Here is a 20,758-nt window from a genome sequence, read left to right as displayed (position 1 = left end):
ACATTCTAAAAATACTACGGAATTTGTATGAAGCATAGAAATTGTATAACCTTGGCAAGGCGAATTTCTTAACTCTTATCTCCAGAAAGTTCCATTCCTCACCTCGGTTCTAGGTTGATTGATGCACCCTGATTATTATTTACTGCTCTGTGTTGAATGCTGCAAGACCTGCTTTTTTTTTTGCTGCTTACAGCTCAAAGGCTGAAACTCAGATCCTTAAGCTCATCATGAGACTCACGCAACTGCTCATGTGACACCTGTTTGGGCTAGTGCCCCATTTCCCAGGTCCTGAAATAACACTGCTGGCAAATATCCCTCCCTCTCCGCGTAACCCCAGGGCTCCTCAGCATGTAAGAAATGTCAGCCTGACACGGCCATCTAGGGCTTTTGTCACCATGCTATCCCAAAGTAAGTTCAATGAACAGTGATGTTACCTTAATATGGAAAAGAAAATTTCCTAAGTGTATTAGTTTTGCTGGTACTGCTCTAACAAAGAACCAACACTGGGTGGCTTAAGACAACAGAAAGGTGTTGCCTACAAGTGAGAACTCCAAAACCAAAGTGTCAGCAGGGTTGTTCCTTCTGAGCACTAGGAGGGAAAATCCGCTCCATGCCTTTCTCCTAGCTTCTGGTAGTTTGTTGCAATCTTTGACAATTCCCTGACCCTCAGAGGCTTCACCCTGACCTCTAGCTTCATCCTCTGATGGTCTTTGCTGTGTGTGCATGCCTGTCACCCCATTTTCCCTTTTTATAAGGACGCCAGTCATACTGGATTAGGTCTCACCTGAATGACCTCATTTTAACTCGATGACCTCTGTAACAACCCTATCTCCAAATGAGTTCCCATTCTGAGGTTCTGGGTGTTAGGACTTCAGCATATGGATCTTGAGAGGACACAGTTCAACCCATAACACCGTGCTACCCCAAATTCCCTCATCTGGTTGTCCTTTGGCTAACTTATAACATCTCAGAGGTGGCAGCCCACTTTCCCCCCTTCTCCAAGACTCTAGTTATGGCCCTGCCCCCAGTCCTTCCAGATTCCTGGACTTCCCTTCTCTCTTTGGCCTGCCTTCAACCTGGGTGATCCTGCCGCACTTCATGTCCCTAGGAGGGAAACTTCTATTTCCTATCTTGGTAAGATACTGTCTTTATCCTTCTCCATTCCACCATTTCCTGCTTTTCAGTAACTCGGCTGAACCAAGTACACGCCCAGCCTCCCCAGGAAGCTCCCTTTCCAAATACATTATAGTCACCATCTTCCTCCCCGCCCCCCGTGGTGCCTCTCCTGCTAAGCTTTGCTCTCTTCTAGAAGCAAGTCCTGCTTAGACATCAGTTCCTTGAAAACGTGCTGCCTAAGGACAATGGTGTGGTTGAGAATGTTTGATTTGTTGAGGGAAGAGGGGAGAAGTTTGTTTTGTTTTGTCTGAGAGGAGGATTTTGTGACAGACCTACCACCAATTGTAGCCATACTGACCAAGTGAACTAGTGGCTTTAGGTGGTGTTTCCCAAAATACGTAAGGGGACATTTCTGCCCTTCTAGAAAATCACTTCCATCCCCTGTCCCCCAATAAGTTATAGAGATGAAGAAATGACAGAAATAGTATAGTATCTCCTGATGGAGACATGCAGTACATTAATTAAAGTCTCTGACAAGTCCAGCTGAACAGAAACTGGTTTAACTTTGTGTGTGTTTATTTTTATTTTATTTTACAGTAGCTTCGTAGCACATTACTAATACCATTACAGCTTATTACTAACAGTCACTGTTGATACAGCAAACATTTCAACATTTGTACTTGAACAGTGTTTCATCCATCTTTAAGCTGGGCAAACCTTAAGTATTTTGCAATTAAGAAATATATATAATCTAGGAAGATCCACACATTTCCAATTTCAAATAACCAACTTCATAATTTTGATTTTGTGGACAATGTTTTTTAAAACATTGAGATGTAATTAACACATATCAGTTTCAGGTGTACCACCCAACGATTCAATATTTGTATATATTCCGAAATGCACCGCAAGGCTAGTTAACATGCACCACATGTAGTTAGAGAAGCATCTTTCTTGTGATGAGAACTTTTAAGATCTACTCTCTTAGCGAATTTCAATATCAATCCAGTATTGTTAACCACAGTCACCATGTTGTATATTACATCCCCGAGACTTACTTATTTTATAACTGGAAGTTTGTACCTTCTGACCACTTGGTTTTACTTTTTTCCCAGAATTTTCTTATTACGAAAATCGTCAGAGAATTACACAGTCAACACTCACATACCAACCAACTAGATTCTATAGTTAACATTTTTGCTATTTTTGCTTTTTTCCATTGTAACCATCTATCCATCTCTCTCTCTCTCGCTTTATCAATCCCTCTTATTTTTTGATGCATTTCAGAGTAAGTCACCTTTTGCCCAAAATTACCTTAGCACACCTATCCTTAACCAGCTTTGTTTACGAATTGGTGTGTCATCCTTGTGCAGGGGCCATGCTAATCTTCTCTGTATCGTTCCAATTTTAGTGTAAGTGCTGCTGAAGCGAGCACTAACCAGCTTTGTTTAAATCAGCATTTCCTTGTCCCCCATGAGCACAAAAGTCACATGTATTTTTTTTTAAGATTTTATTTATTTATTAGAGAGAGAGCAAGGGGGAAGGGCAAAAGGTAGAGGGAGAATGCGGAGCTCGATCCCAGGACCCTGGGACCATGACCTGAGCCCACGGCAGACACTTAACTGACTGAGACACACAGGCGCCCCTAAAAGTCACATGTTTTTTTCTAATACCTACTGATGTCACCCAAATTTCATGCTCCACAGGAGAGACTTTGGGCTAGATGCTTTGGGGTTATGAAATCTCGGCTTATTTAAAATCATTGTCCTGTCTCATTTAGATTAATCACAGGATGAGAAGGGCCACATTTAATCACAGGTGAGGAAAACGTGAGGACTCTTGCCCAGGGTCATACAGCCAGGCCGTGGCCTATTAGCTCTAGAGCTTTTTCTGCAGAAGGGTGGTGTTCTGCGTTGTCCTTGAACCCGGTGACATTTTCCTTCCACTCTGGTCGTTGCACACCTCTGTAGCTGACTGCATTTGTCTTTGGTTTCACTGGAGTGTTTTGGGGGGGGGACAAAGTAAAGCCTCTGGGCCGGGCTCCACACTAGGCTTCCAGAAGATGGAGGGGAGGGCCAGACTTTGGCATAGATGAACCACTCCTTTGTAACTTCATTTCTTCCAGTTACTTGTTATATCTCACCCAGATTTCTTTTCCTTGGCCATGCCCACATTTTATCCTCTCCTTCCCGAATTCCTAAAATTCATCATCTAGTTTTTTGTGATAAAAGATGTGTTTTTTTTGTTTTGTTTTTATTTTATTTTATTTTTTTTATTATGTTCAGTTATCTAGCATATAGTACGTGGAGAAATATTCAAGGTAATCTACAGCAGGCCTTTCACCCTCTTCAGGGCATTTGTAATACCTAGCTCTTTCAGAGACTAGGATCTAGGGAGCGGGTGAGCCCAAGGGGGAATGATAGCTCTCCAATTTTATATTCTACCTGAAAAAATGTTTGTGAGTCTAAAACTCCATAGGAGGGCTACTATCACAGCAATGAGATATGTCCTCCTCAAGTTACATTCAAGGAAACTCATGGCATCCTATGATTACCTTCTATACTTAAAAAAAAGGGTTTTTTTTAGTATTTAATTTCTATCCTAATGATTAGATATATCTCAGGAAAATTGCTTTTATCAGTCTAAGATTTCTAGTAGTAATTATTGGTTCCATAGTACTAATCTTTTAAATGTTTGAGGATAAATAAATTTAACTCCTTGTTTTCTGCTACTATTTTCTGATATAAATAGTATTAAAACATTTCTGGGGCGCCTGGCTGTCTCAGTCAGCAGAGCACGTGACTCTTGATCTCAGGGTTGTGAGTTCAAGCCCCATGTTGGGCATAGAATTTTCTTTAAAAAATTTTATTTATTGGGGCGCCTGGGTGGCTCAGTCGTTAAGCGTCTGCCTTCGGCTCAGGTCGTGATCCCGGGGTCCTGGGATCGAGTCCCGCATCGGGCTCCCTGCTCCGCGGGAAGCCTGCTTCTCCCTCTCACACTCCCCTTGCTTGTGTTCCCTCTCTCGCTGTCTCTCTCTCTGTCAAATAAATAAATAAAATCTTAAAAAAAAAAATTATTTTTTTAAATTTTTTTATTGTTATAAAATTTTTTTAAATTTCATCTGAGAATTATGTTCTTGATAGTAATGATTGTTAGGATCTCAATTACCATAACTTTAATTAAAGATCCTATGATTATTGAGTGGTTACTATTGATTGATTAATTGATTTGAATTCCAGTATAATTAATGTATGGTGTTCTGTTAATTTCAGTTGTACAATATAGTGAGTCAGCACTTCTATACATTAACACAGTGCTCACCACAATAAATGTACTCTTGATCCCCTTATTTATACGTATTCCATGGAATTTCCAAAAGGATTCAAGGCAAGTGAATTAAAAGTTTTGTTTTCTATAACAAGTTTGTATATTATAGTCTTCATTTAAAAAACTGAGAAAGACAGAGCTGTAATTTCTGGGTTTGCATTTTTTTCCATGGGCCTCCATGTTGAGGTAAAGTGAAAACAAAGTTTGTCTACCCTGATTACAATATACAAAAGCTATCCCACTCCTTTCCAACAACAAAGGGTAAAGACAAAAGCTTGGTTATGAAATAAGATTTATTCTGATTGCTGACATTTTAAGAAAATGTAATCATTTACATATAAAGCCATGATGAAGAAACAATTTTTATGGCTTTAGACATACTCTGAAAGGCCTTGGAAGCAATCTCATTCTAGTATCATCTGGAGAAAGGTTTCTATGGCAACTCACTAACGCTTGATGTTTTTTATTCTTTTCAAGAGCATAAATCATCCCACAGCCTGAGGCTCCGGTAAAGGTCCCCTTCATTTTGGAAGCTATTGTCATTTGTTTTTCTGTTATATTTGTCTGTCTTAGAGAAAGCAGAGCTAAGGGCTTCCAAGAAGGCTTGGAATCTTTTTCATATTTGCAAACAAGACGTCAATAGCCTAAGCCTAGACGTTGCTTCTCAGTGATTGAAATGACGGTACACATTGGTATGCTTGGTTTATGTCACGTTGTCTCTCCTTTCCAAAGAGTTGGGTTGGTGCGTTCTCAGGAAAGAGAAGTCAGTCTGTACTTAAGGAGCAAGAACCATTTGGCCAAAGCACTTAAGCTGTAGTTCAGGGGAGCTGACCTTGAGGGTACTGCATTTGCTCTAGAAGCTTTCAGATCGTCCTGTAATATGGTTTCGAGGCTTTAGGCACGGACAGGCTGCAGGTGATTTTTATCCATGTATTCTTTCCAAGAGAACGAATAAGGATATATTTTAATTTTAAAATTTGGCATGCTTGGGGAATTTTTTTAAACACAGGCCATTGTATATTATAGGAAGTCATGTGACTAATGAAAAACACATAGAGGACATAGAAACAGAACTGGATTTTAGCTCTAACTCTGCCATAGCTGGTTGGGTAACGCTGAGCAAGCCCTTGAATCTCTCTGAGCCTCCAGTTTTTAAACAACAGGAATAATAATGCCAGCCTCACAGGTCATGTTAAGGACTGAATGTGTGTGAATATAGGAAACTACAGTGCTGTAAAATGTAAGGTGGTTAATATCAGCAGACTCTTTCTTTCCAGCTTTTTCCCTTTGAAAAAGTCAAAGGTATCCCTTACCATTTCTTTTTTTTTTAAGATTTATTTACTGATTTGAGAGAGAGGGAGAGTGCAAGCAGGGGGAGAGAGAAAGAGAGAGAAGCAGACTCTTTGCTGAGCACAGAGCCCCACACGGGGCTCGATCTCATGACCCTGAGTTCACCACCTGAGCCAAAACCAAGACTCAGACGCCCAACCGACTGCGCCACCCAGATGCCCCCCTTTCCCATTTCTGATGTGACCAGAGGAAATCAGTTTCAGTGTGTGCAAATATTTTAGTTTCTTATACCAAATCAAATATATTATGTTTACATAGACACCATCACGGCCATTTATTTACTTATTGACTAAGTGATTTAATGTCATCTTTGTTGAAGGGTATTAAATGAATCCATTCCATAATCACCTAAGCTCCAACTGTGTCCTAGCATTGAGGAGACAAAGAACGGATGATTAAATTCTTATCGTCCAGGAAATAAGTTTTCTGAGTTTCAGGGCCACAGCATAATCCGTTCAGGCAGGTGCCCTGCACAAAGTTGCCAGGCTGATGCAGTGACAGAGGGGATGCTGTCCAGCCCACATTCTGCCAGCCAAGCCATTTGGCCCATGTGTGCTGCATTCCACTGAAGGAAGGACGCCATTTTGAAATTTACCCGCGGGGTTTGTGTGCATCTTCTTATAATTTACACAAAGGCACAGAATGTGCCCACAGTGGCCCTGCTGCTTGTATGGTCCGTGATGTTTAACGGAAGGCTCCCTGTGTTTCACCTGTTAGTATGAGGAAGGCTGCTGGACATGTTTGTGATCTGGAGTCCAAATGTCTGGAGTTGAATACAAGCTCTGCCACTTTTTAGCTATGTGACCTTCGGCACATGACTTGGCCTCTCTGCACTGCACTTTCTACATCTCCCCACTTCACAGAGTTGTTGAAAGGATAAATTTTTTTTTTAAAGATTTTATTTATTTGACAGAGACATAGCAAGAGAGGGAACACAAGCAGGGGGAGAGGGAGAGGGAGAAGCAGGCTTCCAGCAGAGCAGGGAGCCCGATGTGGGGCTCGATCCCAGGACCCTGGGACCATGACCTGAGCCGAAGGCAGATGCTTAACGACTGAGCCACCCAGGCGCCCCAAGGATAAATTCTTACATGTAAAACACTTAGAAGAGAAGCTGACATACGGTCAGTGCTCAAAATGTTAGCTATTTTGTGATGTTTTTACCTGCCTCTCTATTCTGTGTTGGAGTTCAGCAATTAACCACCGAATTCCATCTACAAATACCACTTTCCTTTAATGAATTTATTTCACACAGGGGATATTTTCATCTTACCCCAGGCCCTTTGTGTGTGTGTGTATTTGTGTTAAATAACTAAAAGCATTCTCTTTAGAGACATCAAAGAACCCCAGTTCTTTGATCAGAAGGTCACTTGGTTGTTTCTAGAAATTTCTCATAAAACTATTGCTTTGTCAGAAGTGACAGAGGTGTCGAGGGCTATTTGCAGATTTTTGGCTTTCATCCTTCCTGGGGGAATGCTTATATCTTTTACCAGGTTTATAAGGTTAGAGATGTTTTGAGGTACAGTGAATTTCTTTGTCAATTTTGGTTCACATGATACTTTTTTGGGGGTGGGTGAGTAGCTTTAGACTGAGGAAAAAAAAATCCTTACGTGGTATTGAAGTACTGATGTTTCATAATGTTTTCAAAACAATTAACTTTCCATTTTAAAACTCTGAAAAATCAGTTGCGTGAAATATTCAGGTTTCGATACGAGGGACGTGAGCCAGGTTGACAAAGCAAAGCATGAGGCAAGTGGTGATGATGATTTTTCTCTTCCCTCCCCGTCCTAACCCCTCCACCGATCCTAAGACACCTTGGGAAAAAAAAAAAAAAACAACCTTTTGTTACCAGTACTTTCCAGTCTCCTGCCTCATCTAACTCTTGGGTCGTTTTCCATGACACGAAAACTTGGAAGTATTGAATCCTAATAATGCTAATAATTTTTAGATATTTAAAATAATTTGTATGTCTCCTCCCAGTGGAGGGCTCCAAATCATCAAGATAATCATCACTTTGATGAAACCTTTTTCCAGATAAACTGCCTGAGAAGAAGGATGCAATGTTTTTATGATTTCATGGCATTAGGCATTAGACTCAGATGTGTCTGTGGAGTTCAGTATTTGCTTATTCTTCCATCGGTTAAACCATCATCCTTCCCGCAGTCATCAGTGAGGAACCTCTGGCGAGCTACTTCTTAATCTTTTTTTTTTTTTAAGATTTTATTTATATGAGAGAGAGAGAAAGAGAGCATGAGTGTGTGGCGGGGGCAGAGGGAGAAGGAGAAGCAGACTCCCCACTGAGCAGGGAACCTGATGCGGGGCTCGATCCCAGGACCCCGGGATCATGACCTGAGCCGAAGGCTCCCCTTAATCACCTCCTGACTGGACTCCAAGTCTACCAAATGATCCTCAGTTTCTTACGTTTCCTGAAGTTTCCTTCTCCTAAACTGCAGTGACTTCCTTAAATCCCCCATACGTGGACCAATTATTTTTCAAATCAGTTTTTGCCCGTTGATGTCCAACAAGGAATTGAACACTGCTCACCACCCCACACCCCGTGAATATTAGACCAATTGTAAGGTATTTCCAAACACGTAGTCTCATTTTGCCCTATTTAAAGATATTTTTGTAATTTTCTGGGTATGACTTTTTAAGGCACCTGGGCACGGAGAAGTCTCTATTGAATGGTTTGATAAGACCCTGGCTTGTTTTAATAACTGTTCATGTTTAACATCAGATACTGTTGGGTAACTGCGCAGACCAAAAGACAGTGCCTTTTGTGGACTAGAAAATGCCAGTGTGCATGAATGATGTTGTATTTCATTCTGAACCCCTTTGTTTAAGCCTCAGCGTGCTTAGCGGGTCCATCTGAATTCCGCGATAACAGCGGTTACTATGGCTGCATGTTATTTCATATTTCATTTGTCGAACTGATGCTTGATAAGAGAAATGGCATTGAATTGTCTGCAGTTTTGAATCTAAATAGAAATGTTTAAAAAATAGATAAATAGAAATATTTTCTCCTTTTTTTTTTTTCCTCATGGAGGTAAAATTAGCACTGGAGTTAAAAATCCAAACCTTATCTTTCCAAATGATGGGTTGTGCAATGCTGTGCACGCCATGTGTGGGTGGCCGGGGACTTCGGGACCCTTACCCTGCCACCAGCTCAAAGCCCCTGCCCGGCCTCCAAGGACAGGGCTTGGAGAGACAGATGAACTCAAATAATGAAATGTCAGATCTGCCTCTTTTAAAAAGTGGGTTTCCTCTTTCAGGATCGCTGATAGACAGTGAACAAAGCCTCGGCTTTTCGCTATGGCTCTTGCGGTGGGCTCCTATTTTCTGTTAGACGGATGCTTACCAAACAGCAAGATACAGGTGTGTTTTAAAAACACGCTGAGCCAAATAAAGTGAAAAAGATCTTTTGAAAATGTAATTTTCCCCTGTAGCAGAAAATGAGAGATGTGATCTATGAAGATGATGGCTCTGAGTCCCCGTGGAAAGCACTACGCATGGTTTATGAACTCTGACCCTGGAGTGAAGCTCCTTGTGAGACCTTGTGTGTTTCAGTCTCCTTGGCCATAAAACGGGAAGATCAGTAGTGCCTTTTCTCAATGGGTTGTGGTGAGAGTTCATTGAATTAGTATATTAAAACACTCAGAATAGCGTCTCAAATGTAGTGAGCACTCGATGAGTATTAGCTCCTTTTTTTTATGGAATCTCTCTTTTCTTTTTCTTTTTTTTTGCACTTGGGGTGGGGGTCTAAAAATCCCAGAACTATTATTTTTGAAAGACAAGATAGAAGCTGTTTCATTTGTCTATAAGGCCCAGCGTCTTGGCATTTCCTTGATTTTGTTTGATCTCATGAGGCAAATGATGAAAGTAATTAGAACTGAGGAAATCCAGTCATCATGGTGAGAGTTCCAGAGTTTTCCTCTCTGAGAACCATCTTACTGAACTCTGTAAGAGTCATTTCGAAAATGCAGGGTTTTAAGATCTCTGAGGTAAAAAACTTCACCTAGGATGTGCTTATACCAAAAAAGACATATACGGACTCTACAGTAAGCTTTGTACTTTGTCGAAACTCATTGAACTCATTGAGTAAAGTTTATCGTATGTAAATTTTCCTCAATAAAGCTGTGTTTCTTTTAAAGCTACATTCAGGGCGGTTCAGGCATTCATTAAGTATTTTTGACTACATTCATAGTTAATGAATGCACTGAGTCATTTCATTCTTCGGTGATGGTCACATGGAGAACTAGGACACAGTGGGTTGAATTTTATGTCCTTGGTTTTGAAACTTTACACCAACTTCCAAAAGTTCATGTTGACACAGAATTTAACAGTCAATTCTAGGTCCTCGCAAATGCTTTGAAGGCCTACTCTCCCCCTGACTTAATGGGTTTGTTTTTTTTTCAGATTTACCTGGAGAATGAAGTCAACGGCTACATTTGGTCTGGTGCCTATTGGGGCTTATACATTTCTCTGAAGTGTGGCCTTGTATTTTCATTTGTGTTGTCGGACACATAGTCATGCAACTTAGTCCTTAGAGATAGATGTGTTGATATAGTAACCAAAGATGTTTTTAAGGTTTGAGACATTTACCAGAGATGAAATCCCTTTTGTTCTTGCTAGAAATTGCAGTTGCTTTCCCAGACTTGGAATCTGGGCCTTTACTGAGAAACCCTAGCCACCTGTACGGTGAAGGTAACAGTAGGCCAAGTAAGTGAGCCAACATGGACTTTTCTCATGGAGGTTAACGTGAGGCCCTTACCTGGAGTCCCTGTGCTGTGTTTGATTGTGATTTCTTATTGTATTTTCCCCCCAGGCATGGCAGCGGCCAAGCTTCTGCATGACTCTGGCCTGAATGTGGTTGTTCTGGAAGCCCGGGACCGGGTGGGAGGCAGGACTTACACCATCAGGGTAAGACATTAAGGATGGGGATCAAGAAATGTGAGACTGAAGCTGAGTATTTTCTTTTCTAAAAGTCTTGAATTTCATTTGACTCTTTATTAAGAGAGTGGAAATTACTTTGAAACATTCTCCACAGCCTCTCTCTCAATTTGCTACTCTTTCCAACATTTTCTTCTTTCTCTTTGCTTACCTCATGATGCTTGGCACTTCCCAGATGAATTATTGCACTAATAAAGAGGTGTTTGGAATACATCAGTGAATAAAATAAAGATTCCCACCCTTGCGAAACTTCTGTTACCTTTGTGGGGGGGGGGGTGGTGGGCAGGGCAGCTACATGACAAACAAACAACAGAAAAGGAGGGCCTTCTATGGTGTCCCTGACTAATAGGTATCTGGTTATGCTTGGACACCTTCAGACATAGGGAGCTTTTCTAGTCCCTTCTTCAAAGATCGGTCCTTAGTCATTGGAAGTGAAGCCAATTTGTAACCATATAGAAAACTTGCTTATGAACATATAAGAGCAATTTCAAAGGTTCAAATTATGGCCAAATGTTCCCTAATGCTATCTTTCAAATGTCTGGATTAATCACAGAAGAAGTGATCATTTCCTTTCTTGGTTTTCTCCAGCATTAAGCATCTCAAAATTAACCAGAAGTACCAAATAAACAGAAATTCATCAATAATTTATAGCTTACAGAAACCAAACCATGATTTGATATATGTTGTAAGTGATGGGGTTCAGAAGTCTGTTGCGTATTTAAAGTTTTCAGTCCAATTTGCTTTAAAGAATGGTTTAATAACTAAGTCACATGAAGGAAGTACCATTGAAAACAGAATCCCATTTTCCATGGATACACTTCAAGGTGTGTCTGTAACCCATGACATGACAATTTGCTTGTTTCAGAACTCTTTTTTTTTTTTATCTTAGGAAGAATATTTTCACAAATATTTTTATTTTTTTTTTCTGTGGGAAAACAGAACCAAAAGGTTAAATATGTGGACCTTGGAGGATCTTATGTTGGGCCAACTCAGAATCGTATCTTAAGATTAGCCAAGGAGCTAGGACTGGAGACCTACAAAGTGAATGAGGTAGAGCGTCTCATCTACCACGTAAAGGTAAGCCTGGGCCAGCCTTTGAAGGATTTGAAGACTTCTCTATAGGTCTTTCCATATATGAATTCCAGATCCTTCCCTCAGAGAATCTACTTCGTTCCTGAATGATGCATATGTATTTCATAAGTGTATTTCAACCATTCTGAGAATGTTTTCATTGTCATCAAAGGGGAGCTAGGTGGGAATTCTAACCTATTTAGGAAGGTTATTGACAAAGTGGCATTGCCCATTTGGCAAAAAGTTTAGCAAAACCAATAGAGAAAAAGATGTCTGTGATTGATTTATTAAATACCTCTATTTAAATACCTGGGCTCTTTTTGTGATACAAAAACCTGTGTACAGTTTTATAAATATGGCCCTAGACTTCATATTATGAAAAGTATTTGTAATATGCCTAACATAATATTTTGAAATTTTGTCATTGTATCCTATATATCATCTAATATTACTGTTCTTTGGAGATTAACATAAAAGTGGCTCAAGCCCCAAATTCCGTCTTTTGTGGGGAAGCTCCATTGATCTCCCCCAAATTTCTGTGAGTTTACTGGGTCTGCCATTCCCATGATCATTTGTGGCTCATGGTTCCTGCTTCCATGACATCTATGCTCATTCACATCTTATAGCCTGTGACTCTTATCTTCCCTTTGCTCCATGCCAACCTGTGTTCAAATTCACCTCTTTATCTTGATTGTCTTCAGACCATCCCAAGCCTTTGCATGCAACAGACTTGACCGAAGTTTTGAGCAATAGGGGTGTGGGGCGGGGGTTAATTGCAGAAACACAAATAGCTTAGAATTGAATATTGGACATTCTTACTCTAATAAGGTCTTAGACCAATGAGCCCCCTGGGAATTTCTCACTGGCCGCACTTCTCTGTGCATCCAAGTCACCCACTGTGTTGCTGTCTTCAGACTCCTCTCAAATCTCCCAGATCCTTCTTTTCCCAGAATCATCGTCTTGGTCCAAAAAGTTACTGTTCTCTGACAAGCAAAGAGGCACCTACTCTGGGTCCAACCCTGGAGTCCCACAGAGAACTGGCAGGGAAGTGAACTTCAGCTTTTCCTCTCTTTTGAACTTCAGCTTTTCCTCTCTTCCATATTTGCCTTTACAGGTGGAAATGAGCAGTACAGAGACCTACTCCTCACTGGTAGAAATCATCCCTTTAGAAGACAGAAGTAACTAGCAGCAGTCAATTTTGATTTACATTAACAAAGTTGACACCCTTATATTATTTGTGAGTGACAATATCAAGAAGGACAAAAAGCAGACTGTACATTATGAGTCATTTAATAAAACAGGAAATAAACATCTATCTAATTTGGTACAATGGGGTAAAAGATTTCCTTAATTTATACATAAATGTTTTGGTTGACCTTCAGATTTTGTTTTATAAGCCTTTGCACCTTGCTTCCATCTGTGTCTAGCAGAAAAAGAGACACATGAATTAGAAATGAAAGTGTAGCATGGCAATAGTGCAATTTCTTGAACATCAATCAACAGGCTTAATAAGCATCCTTCATTGGATTCCTTGCTTTTAAGTGAAGGTCACGTTGACCGTGATTTCTTTGTCTTCCTTGTCCTAATATGGAAGACTTTCAGAGACTGATCCAGAACACTAGGATCTCTTTTAGGTTTTTCCAGACAAAGGAAATGACTAGAGATTATATTCATGTCTCTGTCTTTGTGTGTGCTGGGTTTCTTGGCAGTCAGAAGCTGTGCCCAGGATGCTTTGTTCTTCTGGTAATCTTACGGCTGACATTAAGTTCCTTGTTTGAAAGAGATTGCTCGTAGTCATCAATTGCAGAAATGATGTTACACTGAAATAATTTTTCAGAGTGATGGCCACATGTACCGCTTTCTTAGATGATTTCAAATAGTCTGTGTGCAGCTAAGAAAAAAAAATACAAATAATTAAGCAGTATCTCTGACTCGATACCGGGTAAATACATTATGCCGTCAGTGCTCCTTATAAAATTTCAGATAAATGCCATTGCTTTTTAATGACTACAAAAGGAAAAATATAATTAGAAAAGGTGGGTAAAGAAAAGCAATTTAAAGACCCTTCCATAATCCTAGCTAGAGAAAAATCACTCGAAAATATTCTCTTGCTTCGTAGATTTTCATATTCCTCTATTGCTATTTTCTGACCTCTACTGGAGGAAATGAGAAATATTAGTACACTTAAAAAATATCGGATACATATGTATATATAGAGATATATTTGATATACTGACTTACTCTGTAAATAATTCTCACTACCAAGACAACTGAAACACTAATGAGGCTATGAAATACAGGTCTTTTTCAGTCTTGATAGAGGTGCTAATTTGACCTCCCGTGGTCAAATCCAGATAATAAATAGTGATAAAGACCTGATGCCTAAGAAGTTCAGAAATTTGTCTCCTCTGTCATGGTAGGCATCTGGACATTACTCTCTATTGCCTATTTCAATGACTACTGCCAAGCACAAACTGTGGTTCATGCAAACATATAGTATATTCGTGCCTTGTTTCATCAACAACCCCATGTGTATTTTTTTAAGATTTTATTTATTTATTTGAGAGAGAGAAAGAGCACAGAGGGAGAAGCAGACTCCCCGCTGAGCAGAGAGCCCGATGTGGGACTTGATCCTAGGCCCCTGAGGTCATGATCTGAGCCGAAGGCAGACGCTTCACCGACTGAGCCACCCAGGCGCCCCCGCACGTGTATTTCTTAACCCAAAACCTGAGAGTATCATGTATGCCACTTACCATATTGTCAGATCCTGCTCTTCAAATCAGCCTACTCAAGGAATCTGCTTTTTAAATGTTTTACATGGTCGTTAATGGAAGACAGAGTTTTATGGGCAGATTTAATAACATTAGGCTGAGGAACTTGAATATGCTGGTTGGAACTGAAACTGTGTTGGGGCAGGGGAAAGCTACTCATAAAAGGAGGAGGGACCGGCAGCTCCCAATGGGCTAGCTCTCCAAAAGAAGAGTGTCTTTCTTTCTTTTCTTTTTTTTTTTTAAGATTTTATTTATTTATTTGACAGAGAGAGAGGGAACACAAGCAGGGGGAGTGGGAGAGGGAGAAGCAGGCCACCCGCCGTGCAGGGAGCCCGATGCGGGGCTCGATCTCAGAACCCTGGGACCATGACCTGAGCCGAAGGCAGACGCTTTATGACTGAGCGCCCCAAAGGGTGTCTTTCTTAAGAAATGATGAATCCCAGTATCACCAGGGCCCTGGTAGTTGTAGAAGGAACAGTCAGCTGATAGATGGGGTGTGCTCATGCCGGCCGTAACAAGCATCCAGAAACCCCTGGTGTGTGCTGTGATATGCGGGGCCTCTTTCCTGTCTGCCTCCGGTCTGTCAGAAATGTTTATAACTACTGAGTGGCATTCATTTTTAGTGCTACCATAGATCTGTCTTATGTTGCTACGGTGTGGTTTTCCAAAGCCTCGTTCGTGGGTAAAAGATGTGATACCGAGCTACATTGGGATTTCAGTATTGGTGGGAAAAGTGATCACTTCAGCTCAAATCTTTATTAATTTGGAAGGTGTTTTCCTCCCTTCTGAAATCTGTGATACCTCCGCCTCTCTTAGAGCTTCACAGTCCTGAAATTGTTCATCTGTTTTGCAAATAGTCGTGCTAATTTCTGCTAGTACAGTTTAGAAGGCAGCTGTTTAGGTGCCTTGGAAGTGACTTGGAAACATTGTTCTCTTTTAGGGACTATCTCATAATTAAAAAGAAAAAAAACGACCAGTGAAAACTTAAGGAATTTCCCTATATTTTGATTTACACCTCTTTCTCTTTCATCTAGTGTGTGTGTGTGTGTGGTGGTTCTCTCATTTGTGTTTTATTCTCTTGGGTTCTTCTCTTGAAAGTGGTGAAAATTTTTGAAGTTTGGTACAATTTAGGCTAGCGGCGAATAGAGTTTCTCTGTTTCGGAAGCTTTTATGAGTCTGAACTACGGAACCAGAGTCTAGTCAAACATGAAACTGCTTTAGCTCAACTTCACACTGATAATCATTTACCAACTTCAGCTATCTGGAGAAACTGAGGGGGAAAAAAAAGATACTCTGGTCTTAGTCTGCTTCCTGGCGGTCAGAAGCCAAGCTCATTGTTGAAGTCCCTTGTGTGTCTGGATGTGGTCAGCCTCCGTGCTCGAAGAGGCATATGAATGAGGAGACCTCTCTCAAATATATTGCCAGCTTGTTCCTGCTGCGACTGCCTTTGCTCACACAACCTCATGGAGGAGGTACCATTTGGCTCACCACCTCCACTTGTTGAGAACTCCGAAATCCAGCTGAAAATCCAGTACACCAAAGGCCCGTAAAAGGCAGAGAGTGGAAACTAGGTCTCTAGCGACAAGATCTGTTCTGTGAGTTTCGTGAAAGAGATCACAGGTGGTGAACTCGCTCTCTGTATTAGGGAATGGCCACAGAATGAGAGCCCAGATATCGAGACATAAAATATTCAAATTATGATTGCGTTTTTCATGCAGGACCTCAGCATCTACCAGCAATGAGCAAATCAGAGGTGTCCGGTGTTCTTCAGGCTCTTAAAATTCCTTTCCCCACACCCCTGCCTCCAGTCCTGTTAGTCCAGGGAAGCCTCCAGGGTTCACTCGCTTCTCTCGTGATGACAGAAGTCCCCGGGAACAGGTTAGACAAGCTCTTGCATTTTGCCCAGGAACAGCTGCCCATTTCACAGGAACGTCACACATGCCACGCAGAGCTCACTGGCTCCGGGAGTCTGCCCTAGCCGAGATGGGCTTCGTGAACCTTATCTTCCCCTCCCACCCACATTCCACGACATTTCTTTTTTTTTTTTTTTTTAAAGATTTTTTATTTATTTATTTGAGAGAGACAGAATGAGAGAGAGCAAGCACATGAGAGGGGGGAGGGTCAGAGGGAGAAGCAGACTCCCTGCCGAGCAGGGAGCCCGATGCGGGACTTGATCCAGGGACTCCAGGATCATGACCTGAGCCGAAGGCAGTCGCTTAACCAACTGAGCCACCCAGGCGCCCTCCACGACATTTCTTATTTGTTGGAAATAAATATCTCTTATCATTGTAGGAGATTTTTTTTTTTTTTTTTTTTTTTTTTTTTTTAGTGTGGAGGATAGTAATTTCCTCTTCAGCGAGTGAAACCCATTTGTCTAGGGATCATTCTGAATCTTAGGTTATTCTAGAAACCGAAGTGCTCATTTGTGTTCTTTAGAAAACACAGGCAGCTTTTTGGCATGTAATAATTTGCCAAAAATTATGCCTTCAACGGCTGGATTTGGAGCAATATTTTGGGATAGGAGATGAATTTATTCTAGGCCTTCGAGGTTTCCATTTGGAACTTATTTTATGATAAAATCAGTAAGCCTATTCTCTATGTGTGAACACACACACACACACACCTGGATAAACTTAACAGTGGCTCGAGTTGTGGGCAGCACAGAGTTCGTTTAAATCACGTGGAAGGCGGAGGGCAGAGAATGTATAGAATTCAGTTACAATGGTGAAATTCACTAAAGGAAATAGGCCTTCAGCTTCAGTCTTGTGCCAGATTTGACAGCCCCTATACCATGTCATCATGGGGTGCGGCCAAGTGGTCTAAAGAAGATGCAGTGAAAGGGGGTGCTTGGGTGGCTCAGTCTGTTAAGTGTCTGCCTTCGGCTCAAGTCCTGATCTCAGGGTCCTGGGATCGAACCCTGCATCTCATGATCTCAGGGTCCTGGGATTAAGTCCCCAGTTGGGCTCCCTGCCCAGCGGGGAGTCTGCTTCTCCTTCTCCCTCTGCTACTCCTCACCCCCAAAACCCTCCCACTGCTTGTGCTCTTTCTCTCACGCACAAATAAATAAGTAAAATCTTTAAAATAAGAAGATGCAGTGAAAGGGTCCCAGCTCACCAAAGCATGGTGGCCAACAAGGACAACCAGGTAACAGGTCAGAGAGCTTTGGCGGCCTACAGGTCCCAAGGGATTGACAGGAAGTACAAGACGACCTGAAATGTGTTGGCCCACTTTGCCACCCCCTTGGCAGCAGCCCGCAGAAAGGCTTACACATGGATTCTGAGTCTGTTGCTCACAGAGCCCTCGCCTTTTTCCTGGCCTTTGCAACAACCAGGAAATGATAACAATAGTAACACTACTGCAGTATGGACATCTGGATCCTACCAAGCAAGTGCTTTTACACATAATATCTTATTTGTGAGTTACTTGGTTGTGAACTAGAAGTTTTAGCCCCATTTCACAGGCGAGAACATAAAGGCTAAAGAGATTGATTGCAGAGGGCAGGAAGCAATGGGGTCAGAGCATGAACTAAGGTCTTTGGGTGCCAAGAATACACTGACACCTTGCTGTCCCCTGGATGAGAGGCTTTCCGTCATTTCCTTCTGAGCCCCAGTACTTGGCTTGCCTGCCCGCCCTCCTTCCTTCCAAACTTACACGCTCGCATTTTGGAAAAATCCAGCTCAAGATTTTCCTTTCTTTAAAATGTTCTGCAGTTGACTACAGTTATTGCCGTGGCTCCTTCCCAAGCCCTGTATCCTCCTCTCTTTCCTGATGAAACTTTGTCAAACCCTGTTTGAAAATAGGATGAATAGTGTCCCGTTGTGTGTACTTCAGGATTACCCACATACACACACACACACACACACACACACACTCACACACACAGCATATTTTGTTTATATTTAACATTCTTGGATTCCTATTTTTATACTTTTCATATTAAAAAAGGTTTTTTAGGTCTGCTTTTTCACGCATGAGTATTTCACAGATACTCTCCAATGTCATTAAAAGTCCTTTGTTTAAAAAAAAGTTCTTTATAGATCCCATTTTGAACAGATATATAATATTCTGTTGTAAGAACACTCTGTAATATAGTGGCTATTTTTCTAGTCAGTTACTTTCAATGAGGCATTCATATTCTATTCACATCATCCAACATTTATTGAGCATCTAACATAGGTCACTAGTACGCAAGGCAGTGGGCTAAGTAATTGAATTTGAGACAATTTGGGCTACAGCCAGTGTCAGATTTGTGAGATCAAAGATTCCCCTCTCAGGGCCGCCTGGGTGGCTCAGTTGTTAAGCGTCTGCCTTCGGCTCAGGTCATGGTCCCAGGGTCCTGGGATCTAGCCCCACATTGGGCTCCCTGCTCTGCGGGAAGCCTGCTTCTCCCTCTCCCCCGCCCCCCCCGCTTGTGTTCCCTCTCTCGCTGGTCTCTCTCTGTCAAATAAATAAATAAAATCTTTTAAAAAAATAAAAATAAATAAAAAAAACAAAACAAAGATTCCCCTCTCAATATAAAAGGAAATTAGCCCCCCAAAAGAAAAAAAATGACTAAATAAAATACAGAAAAAAAAAAGATTTCCATGCCACAATCAAACCAGAAAAGACCACAGCCTTAGATCATAAAATTTGAGAATTGATGGCAAGGAAAACTTTAGCTTTCTAATCCTGGCTGCTCAGTCCCAGAGCTCAACTGTTGCTGAAAGCTAACGTATTACACATAAAAGCCAGCGATCACAAACTCTTCAACAATTTCCCTTAGAGTGCCAAGGCTGGTAAGTACTTAGTGTGCCTTTCAAATTATCCAGACAACAGTTTTGCCAATGCATTCCCACTTTCTCTGCCTCTTAATCCTGTGACATCTCTTTCCTGGCCACCTGCACCCTGTCCACTAAGCCAATGGCACCTTATTTATTTATTTATTTATTTATTTATTTATTTTTAAGTTTTCATTTTCTTTTCTTTTTTTTTTTTTAAAGATTTTTATTTATTTATTTGACAGAGAGAGACACAGCGAGAGAGGGAACACAAGCAGGGGGAGAAGGAGAGGGAGAAGCAGACTCCCCGCTGAGCAGGGAGCCCGATGCGGGGCTCGATCCCAGGACCCTGGGACCATGACCTGAGCCGAAGGCAGACGCTTAACGACTGAGCCACCCAGGCGCCCCTAAGTTTTCATTTTCATTCCAGTTAGTTAGCATACAGTGTTATATTAGTTTCAGGTGTATGATACAGTGATTCAACACTTCCATACATCACCCAGTGCTCATCACAAGTGCCCTCATTAATCCCCATCCCCTATTTCACCCAATGGCACCCAATTTAAAATTTGGTCATAACAGCACTCCACTTCAAAGTGCCATCAGATGAGGACTCAAAGAACTCAAGAGTGGATAAGCCTTGGTGAAACTGTTTTTGAACAGTAAATACATTTAAATAAAAATTTAAATATAAAGAATTGGAAGAATTATGTTTGTAGTACAGAATATACTACAGAGTGTATTTTTATTTTTATTTATTTATTTTTACTTATTTATTTGGGGGAGAGAGAGCACAGGAGTGGGGGGGAGGGGCAGAGGCAGAGAATCTCAAGCAGCCTCCGCGCTGAGCACAGAGCCCCATGTGGGGCTCAATCTCATGACCCCAAGATCATGACCTGAGCAAAAACCAAGAGTCAGATGTTTAACCGACTTTGCCACTCAGGCGCCCCTGGCCTATATTTTTAAAACAACCTTCATATGGTTAAAAAAAAAAAAATGATGTAATCTATAAAATCAGAATGTGAGGAAGGTGAGAAGAAATATAACCAAATTGAGTGCTAGTGACGTCTTTCAGAGCATGGAATCAGTCTATACCAAAATCAAACTTGGAGCCAGTAAAAAAAACACATATTCAGATCACTTAATGGTTTTTATGATCTTTTCACTTTCTGCTACAGGGGTCTTTCAGGAACCAGTGTTTCTTAGGGTTATGCAACATTTATATGAAATTGAGTACTTCCTTCAGTTCACTTCGGTCTGTGTTTCTTCCATTAAATTCGAATACATATAGGTCATTAAAAATAGTGAATATAGTATGATTTGATTCTCAGATACTTGCATTTCTTTCTTTGCCCCTTCCTTCCTCCCTACCTCCCCCTTTCCTTCCTTTCTCCTTGCCTTTCTTTGTTGTTTCCTTTC

At 41.2% G+C, this 20,758-nt stretch overlaps 1 protein-coding gene and 1 non-coding gene across 4 annotated transcripts in view; one reads left to right on the top strand and one right to left on the bottom strand.

Annotated features, from left to right (window-relative positions):
- Positions 1 to 20,758, top strand: part of MAOB (monoamine oxidase B) — a 113,816-nt gene that overhangs the window by 35,639 nt on the left and 57,419 nt on the right. Inside the window, exons 1-3 of one of the 3 annotated variants that reach the window (XM_032426724.1) lie at positions 4,927 to 4,951; positions 10,616 to 10,710; positions 11,680 to 11,817. In XM_032426724.1, the coding sequence (XP_032282615.1) occupies positions 10,618 to 10,710; positions 11,680 to 11,817 (231 nt within the window). In that variant the 5' untranslated portion in view covers positions 4,927 to 4,951; positions 10,616 to 10,617. Of the gene's footprint in view, positions 1 to 4,926; positions 4,952 to 9,849; positions 10,190 to 10,615; positions 10,711 to 11,679; positions 11,818 to 20,758 lie in introns of those variants that run through there. The other 2 variants (XM_032426723.1, XM_032426722.1) reach the window with 2 other exon arrangements.
- On the bottom strand, positions 2,446 to 2,551 carry LOC116646192. Its single transcript, XR_004302089.1, has one exon. It is a non-coding gene; the product is annotated as a U6 spliceosomal RNA (small nuclear RNA).

The sequence above is a fragment of the Phoca vitulina genome, unplaced genomic scaffold (genome assembly GCF_004348235.1).
Source record: "Phoca vitulina isolate PV1807 unplaced genomic scaffold, GSC_HSeal_1.0 scaffold35, whole genome shotgun sequence".
NCBI classification, from domain to species: Eukaryota; Metazoa; Chordata; class Mammalia; order Carnivora; family Phocidae; genus Phoca; species Phoca vitulina.
The sequence above is the reverse complement of the archived record's forward strand: the minus strand, read 5'-3'. Positions and strand labels throughout refer to the sequence as shown.